A 7,964-nucleotide genomic window follows, 5' to 3' on the forward strand; every position below is an offset into this window, starting at 1 on the left:
ATTGTTTTTCATCTTCGACTTTCTTAGTATCACAAAGGAGACATATTCTTTCGTCTCAAGAAATCTTGAGAATAGACCAACGCCTAGTTTCACTCCAGAGCTCATGAGAATTAGTTATGATCCTTGCAATATTCATTCGCTTCTTAGCATTGGTTAATACAAAAAGGTAATTTTGGTTAGCAAGCGTGGGGTTGATTACCTCCTTATAGTATCTTAACTTTCTTTTCCCCTCTAACTCCTTATCACTCCACAACTTATCCTTAAATTTGGAAGTAATGATGTTTTTAATATTATCCTTATTCCCCAAGAGGATCTCCTCCCTTATCTCCAAATGGTCAAGCCAGGACTTGGCATCCTTATGCCACCCTCGCTTGAGTCGAAGGTGGTTTTGACTAGAGTTAGAAGCAATTTTTAGGAGCCTCTTGGCTTCCATGTTGTACAACTTCTTCTTATACATTAGATACCTAAACATAGTTGTGCATTCAATGAGGGAAAGACTAGCCGCAATCAAGAGAATATGGTAGGAAGTATTACCTTTAGTCTCGAGGTTGTAGGTTATGAATTGCTTTTGGATCATTTCAATCTTTCTCCAAGAATATCTAGATAGACTACAACGCCACACCTCCCATCATATTAAAATAATAGGGGTGACGAGAGTCTCGAAGAGGAACTTTTTTTTACTCCAAACCCAAAGATCAGTTGTTTTACAATTGTTTTCAAGCTCATAGTAAGCTTTCCAACCTCCTAAAATCCTTTTCTCAATGTTATAGTTCTAGTTGAGTTGATGGTGAATGTCAATACCTAAATATTTGTAAGAAGAAACATTCTCTAAGTAATTGTTATCATAGATGAAATTGTCATAAGTGATATTTTTGGATTTAATAATCATAACTTTAGTTTTGTTAGTATTAACAGACATACCCATCTTGATACAATAATCATGGAGGGTTTTAAGCTGCTTTTCGAGATCATTGGGACTCCTAGCAAGAAGAATAATATCATCAGCATAAAGGAGAAGAGTAATCACTATACCAGCAAGCTTGGGTCCTTAACAACTAGGAACTTCTAAGCATTCCTCAAGCTTGTCAATGTAAATTCCAAAAAGGGTGGGGGATAGGGGACACCCTTTTTTAACACCGATGCTGCATTTAATTTTAGTAGATCAACCCTTGGTTGTCTTAAGCTTGGCAATAACATTCTCGTATAATCTAATAACAACAACCCTTAACTTGGGAGGAACCATTATTTCATCGAGCCTTTTCCATAACTTCTCTCGAGGAACAATGTTGAAAGATTTTCTAAAGTCAATAAAACAACAAAAGAGATCAGTCTTATTGTTACGAAAATCCTTGGCAATGGTCCTAAGAGTGACAAGGTGGTCAATTGTAGAGTGGTGCCTTCTAAAATAAGCTTTCCCAAACACTCTTTTACCATGGGTTTCAAGCCAAGCCCTAATATTTTTCTCTAGAATGAGCCCATACATCTTGGCTAAAATGTGGCTAATCATAATAGTCCTATAGTTAGAGGGAACGTTTTTATCCCCACTTTTAAAGATAGGAACGATAAGGCTCTGCTTTACATCCACAACTTGGGGAAGCCATGTTTAACCACCAAGTTGAGGAGATTGTGCAAGTATAGGGTGAGGATGGACCTTCCAATTTTGAGAATTTCAGCTTGGTATCCTTCAATATCCATAGCTTTCCCATTATCGATATTTTAATCTCGGACTCCACGTCTTCCAAAGAAAATGTACCTCCCTCTATAGGAGTGTTTTTGATGTTTCCCATGGTGTTTGGGGAGTCATAGAGGTTCCTAAGATAGACATCCCATTCCTTTAAAGGGATCAAATTGTTCTCTTTCGATTTACGGACAAGAATGCTCCTCCAAAACTTTCTAGGCTCAACTTTAGAGAGGTGAAGGAGAAGATCTTGCCTCTTGTTTATATATTCTCTTTTTTTCCTTTTGATAAGAGCTTTGTACAACTTAATTTTCTCATCCTTAATAGTTTTGTTGGAAGCATCTCTAATCACTTTCCTGGCATATTTACAATCATTGTCATACCAAGGGTTGGAAGTCCTATTGCTCTTATTATATGATACCTCCTTAGAGAAGTTGTTAATGGTAGTGGAGAGGATAGTAGTAAAATTGTGGTAGATGTGATCAATGTTGTCATTATATGTTAAGGAAGCTAATTCCTTTGTTAAAACTTTTAAGAAGAGACCAATTTACTTTTGTCAAAATGCATATGTCTTTGACTCTCACCATCCTTATGCATGTGGTTGGTGTACATATCAAGATTAAGGGTTAAGGAGAGAGGTCTATGGTCAGAGTCAGGCTCATGGTCGTTTAGAAGATCAAAATTAACTATACGGTGGAGAATTTGTGTATCAAATATCGCATAGTCCACAACACTGCTACCACGCCCATGAATACAAGTCATCTGACTAGAGGAAGGCCACTTATTGATCCCATTACAAATAATCAGGTCTTGGGAACTGCAAAGCTTAATTAGCTCAGTGTCAAAAAGGTTCTTGGTAGTGTCTTCAGAGTTTCTTTGGAATTTACTAGCTAGAACATAATCCTCACCAAGCCATAAGGGGTTAGGGTTAGAGTTATTACTTAATAGAGTGGCTTGGATAGTGGTAGTTCGAGCATCAAAGTCCCCAAGCACAAGGATGTTTCCTTCATTCCTTAAGCTGTGGATATCATGTTCTAAGTTAATGAAGGGACAATTCTTATCTAGGTTGTTCTTCTTATAGGAGGTAGAGTTAATGGGAGCAAAGTAACAAGTTGCAAGGAAAATTCTATGTCTGAGATTTCGATCCAAACGTATTGATTAAGGGGGTCAATCTTATGAAGCTGCATGTGGGAAGCAATGTTATTTTTGATATAACAGGCTATACCACCCACCCCTCAACGTGACGATCTCTTCTTCTAAGTAGACCAAAGAATGAATCCATCAATGTGGAGAACCCTACATTCGTCATGCTCCTAGGTTTCGACTAAGAGAATAAGATTATTATCACCATGATCCAACTTGACATTGAACCTTTGCGCTAAAAAACAGTGAATTATATATATATATATATATAAAATAAATTATATTTGTAACATTAAATTATATATATATATAAAATTTGAAAATAACAGTAAATTTTATATATATAATTTGAATAGAAGAGTAAATTTTAACGAGTGTAAATTTTAATAATTAAATAATTGTGTGAAAGTAATATTTAGCTTTTATTTTTTTGGTCTAAGATTAGAGCAATCACTTTTGTCATTGCTAACATCCTTTTATTGATAGAGAAAAATAAAATTTTATTACAAAATTAAAATTAAAAAAAAAAAGGGGTTAAAACTAAAAAGTAATAAAACTGGAATTGAAAACCAATGAAAAAAAGGTTATCATATTATTAATAAAAAAGGTTATAATTAACAGTAAATCTATTATAAAATGAACTTCTCAATCGGAGACTTCAAATTAAGTTCACGGATCATACTAGTATTGTGTATTCTCATTAAATTTTAAAACTCCTTAACAATAACAAATATCACGGACACCTTAACAATCATAAATATGATGGACAGTTAATAAAAACCTTTAGCATACCGACATGTGCCAGACGAAAATACATTGAATCTGTTCCATTAAGCTGACACGAACACCATTATTTTCTGCTCTAAATTCATCTGTATTTCAGCACATACGAAGACACTAGAATTGTTGATGCACAGTATAAAATAAAATCTGAAAAGAGGCTATATACACACTATTATGTCTTTCAGGAGGAAGGAGTGAATTTAGGGAAGTAACACCAGGAGAAATCCACGGCTTGAGGGCGTTTTGAAAAACTACTTTGAATAGTTTACCAAATTATATAACAGTATTTATTGAGGTTTAATTTCAAATATTTTTTATCAGCGACGGGATATGCACAAGAACCCTAATAATATAAATATATGTCATTTCGGTAAGCGGAGAATTTAATGTAAATATCTGCAACCTGTGAAAAACAAACCATTCTAAACAAGTGTTTGGTACCTTTAATGCTGTCTGTATTGCAAGGAAGGATTATTTGGGAGCGGATTGTGAATCCATGGATCCCCAGCAATAGCCAGCATCTTCAGCCTTAATGCCCATCTTCCTTGAAGAATGAAGAGGGGCAGTGTTGTTATTTGCGTTTGATGGGTGAGAGCTACAGTTGCCTCTTCGCTCGTCCACAAGGCGGTGCACATCGGCAGTGAAGGCGGTGGAAGAGGAGGCTGCCGGTTGCTCATCTGAACAGGGCTTGCACACAATTCCGGCCCTGCGACCTGAATCCGGATCCATAGCAGGTATTCTCCAATAGCGATCGATGGAAAAGAGGGAGAGCGAAAGAGAGATCTCGTCCTTGCTCCACTTTTGCTTGGGCGCAGAAGACGATGCCTCCTTTGATTTCAAATGCTTGTAATTGCTGTTATTTCTGGAGAGAAGAGGGTGCAGGCAGTTGACGTAGAGACGCCTGAATCCGCCGAGAGCCACCACCACGGATTTCAACTGCCCACTCTGAAGCGAGGCGGTGGATGGCCAATGGCGCGTGCAGATGGCCTCCCAGAGCCCCTCGTCGTTGGTGGCCTGCTTCCATTTCTTGCTGACGCAAGAAGCCATGGCCAAAGACACCCCGTCCAGATACTTGAATATCTCGTTCAGCATGTCCACGTTGTTCGCAACCTCATCATGGCATCGCGCCAGCCTCTTGTAAGTGTCCGCCACGACTCGATCCCGCGACTCTTCGTCATCCCCGGCCATTGGTCAATCTGGACGATCCCTTCGGCTAGAGAGAAAAAGAGGGAGCCAAAACGAAAAGGAGAAGGGAAAGGAAAGGAGACAAGAATGAGAAGAGGATGGGTAATGGGAGTGTTAGAATAAAGCGATATACAGTGGAGATGATGGAGGGAGGGAGCCAAAACGAAAAGAAGGGAAAGGAGAGGAGAGAAGAATGAGAAGAGGATGTGTAATGGGAGTGTTAGAATAAAGCGATATACAGTGGAGATGATGGAGGCAGGCAACAGGAAGCAAAGCGAAACGACGAAGGAATATTTAGTTGGTGATGAGGAGGGCAGCACAAACGACAGAGAGGCATCTGGTCAACAGACCACTTTCCGCTCTTTCCACGTCGCGACAACCGACAAAAACGCAGATGCACGTCTCTCCCGAAAAAATAGTGGTCGTGGTAGTGGGGGACGACCTGCACGCTAAAACAGTAATAAAACACGTTGCCAATGGCTCTTTTTTTCTACTCACTTGCCCCTCTTTTCCTGGCCACTTCGTGAAGGCGTTTTAATATATGTCTACAGTTTTTATTTATTAGCAGTGTTCTCTAAAGGACGAAAGATATTGTATGGTTATTATATGATATATTATGTATGAATCTTATTATGTACTGTTGTGGAGCTGTCGAAGTGACCAAATCCGGGTTTGATTTTTCTGTCTGATGCACAACCTTATCTATATCTGGCTTTGCAAATGGCATAGGGTCCACAAAATGCATAGCTAACTGCAAAGCATTAAGCAACTCGTCTCCAAAATTGGAAGCTTCTTTCATCAATTCCAAATCAAAAACTTCATTAGTCCACTCTTCTTTCACAATGGAAGCAACCCATTCAGGAAGGTCCATCCCATTGTCTACAATCATGGGCTCTCCTAGTGCCTTGCCAATCAGAAGCTCCAGCAGGACAATCCCAAAGTTGTATACATATGTCTTGGTGGTGGCTTTCTTTAGTTTTGTGAGCTCAGGAGCCCTGTATCTAAGAGCCCCTAATGTGGCAATCACATTGGAATTGGCAGCAATTGTCATCAACCTAGACAAGTTAAAATCTGCAATCTTGGCATTCATGTTTGCAGCAAGCAGGATGTTGGTGGAAGTGAGATTTCCATGAATGATGTTCTCATTGTTGTGTAGATAAGCAAGTCCTCTCCCGACACCAATTGCAATTTTCATTTTGGTGTGCCAATTCAAAGGTGTCTCTGGGCCTCTTGCATGAAGAAATGTTGCAAGGCTTCCACAAGGCATGAAGTCAAAGACCAAGATATTTTCATCTTTAGGACCCTATTAATAAGCTCTTAGAGCAAGCAAATTAAGATGCCTGATCTGCCCAAGAGCATTAGCTTTTGTCTTGAATTCTCTTTGACTCTTTGTGATTCACTCCCTCAGCGTCTTCACTGCAACTTGATTCTTGTCCTCCAAAATAACCTTATAGACAGTTCCATAAGTGCTCTTGCCCATTACTTCTGCAGTTACACAAAGTAGGTCATCTGCTGTGAAATTTAAGACCTCGAATTTTGTGCATTATCTAATGAGTTTGTGAAATAGTTTTGCTCGTTGAAGGTAAGAATTGTAGTCAAATTCCTTTTGTGTGTCACAGATGAATGGTTATTTTTTTCCTTTTCAGAAATTTATAACAATAAATTTATTCAATGTTTTATGCAGTGCAATGTGGAAAATCCCATCTGTTTTGCGGCATTTCACAAGTAACAGGGGCCACTGATCCAGATCAACTGCTACTGTACAACAAGTGGGTAACAATGTAAAACTATTTTATGCTCCCACGACAACTAAAGATAGTAAACCTGCTATTCCTGATGTGCCAAATGGATCTCCAAGCAGAAACACCAGTGCCTGTAGGTTGTTGTGCAAGCTCGAGATTCGACCCGTGAAGTACAATGACAGACGTGAGGTCCATAACACAAAGGGAGTTGAGCTGGCAAAGTGGAGACTCAAACCTACTTGAGGTGACGTTGTATGAAAAACACTTGCAATGTGGTCAAAAACGATTTGATGAAGGAGGACGAAATTGAAGCTCACTGATTCACTACAGTGAACAATGTTTGCAAATCAAAAGCCCATATAGAGAATGCCTTTGAAGTAAATATTATAAATTAATTATTTATTAGCATAACTACATTATTATAATTTAGTTGATATACATTGATTGATGTTATTTTCATATGTTAATTGGTATATAAAAGATGGAAACAGTTGAAACTGCTATGCAGACTGACCCTAACGAGACCCAAGATGTAGAAGTCCAAACAAATGAAACGCCTCTTTACACCCCCTTGGTTAGAGAAGCCTTTATTAGAAAATTAAATAATGAGCTTTTAACAGTTCATCAAGAGCTAGCTCAGCATAAGGAGAAGATGATCCCTTTTCACGAACACCAAGGGCTAAAGAAGAAATTCGAAGCACTTACCAGGACGGAGGATGAGATTTTTGCTCAATACAACGCTGAGCAAAAGAAGGTTGAAAATTAGAAGGGTCAATTGCAGAAAGCTATAGAACAAATGGAGACTATATGTTCCCTCTATTCAGACACTGTCGGTCTCCCGCTACTAATTATGCTTTATTTATTATGGAGAGATATCTCCTGTTAAAGGTTAAGGCCATTAAGGTGGGTAAATCAACAGAAATTAAAACCACTCCTGATTTTATTAAGTGTTTTAGAGAACACAATGAGAAGATTCAACACCTCCTTTGTGAGCTCTATATGCATAATTTTGTTCTAGAGGATGACAGGGATAGCCACCCTGCTCCTTTCATAGGAGACATTCAATTTTAGGCATTCCTTTCCTTTGCTGCTAATCAACTAAAATGGGCCAAGGCTTACAACACATTCAAAAGGTGTGAATATGGCATTGACCTATGGGTCAGAGGAGAACCTACACAACCACTGCTCCTATCTGTCCAACATAAGCAGTTTATGAAGAAAAATGGTGTCATAGGCAAATTGGGGCCAATCCATACTGATATCATTTAGGCCGGAAAGGAATACTTCCAGGATATTAAAGAAGAAGCCTTAGCTGCATCCAAGCAAAGATGGGAAGTTTCCAGTAACACTGTGAGGGGTCGGGAGCCATTTAGATACCGTAACTTCCAAGCTGCCTCTTCCCGTTTTTTCAAATATAGCAATATGATTTTAAC

At 38.7% G+C, this 7,964-nt stretch overlaps 1 protein-coding gene and 1 pseudogene across 1 annotated transcript; both read right to left on the reverse strand.

Moving 5' to 3' along the window:
• Positions 1–3,847: 3,847 nt before the first annotated feature.
• On the reverse strand, positions 3,848–4,930 carry LOC149233632 (F-box protein GID2-like). The gene has a single exon (XM_089376786.1). It carries the CDS (start codon positions 4,790–4,792, stop codon positions 4,076–4,078), a length of 717 nt encoding a protein of 238 aa, XP_089232912.1. The 5' UTR covers positions 4,793–4,930; the 3' UTR covers positions 3,848–4,075.
• A 433-nt stretch (positions 4,931–5,363) lies between these two features.
• LOC149233633 (probably inactive leucine-rich repeat receptor-like protein kinase IMK2 pseudogene) lies at positions 5,364–5,984 on the reverse strand (annotated as a pseudogene).
• Positions 5,985–7,964: the final 1,980 nt, after the last annotated feature.

The sequence above is a fragment of the Pinus tabuliformis genome, chromosome J, assembly GCF_031772625.1.
Source record: "Pinus tabuliformis cultivar Carrire ecotype Pingquan chromosome J, CPIR1, whole genome shotgun sequence".
Lineage (NCBI taxonomy): Eukaryota > Viridiplantae > Streptophyta > Pinopsida > Pinales > Pinaceae > Pinus > Pinus tabuliformis.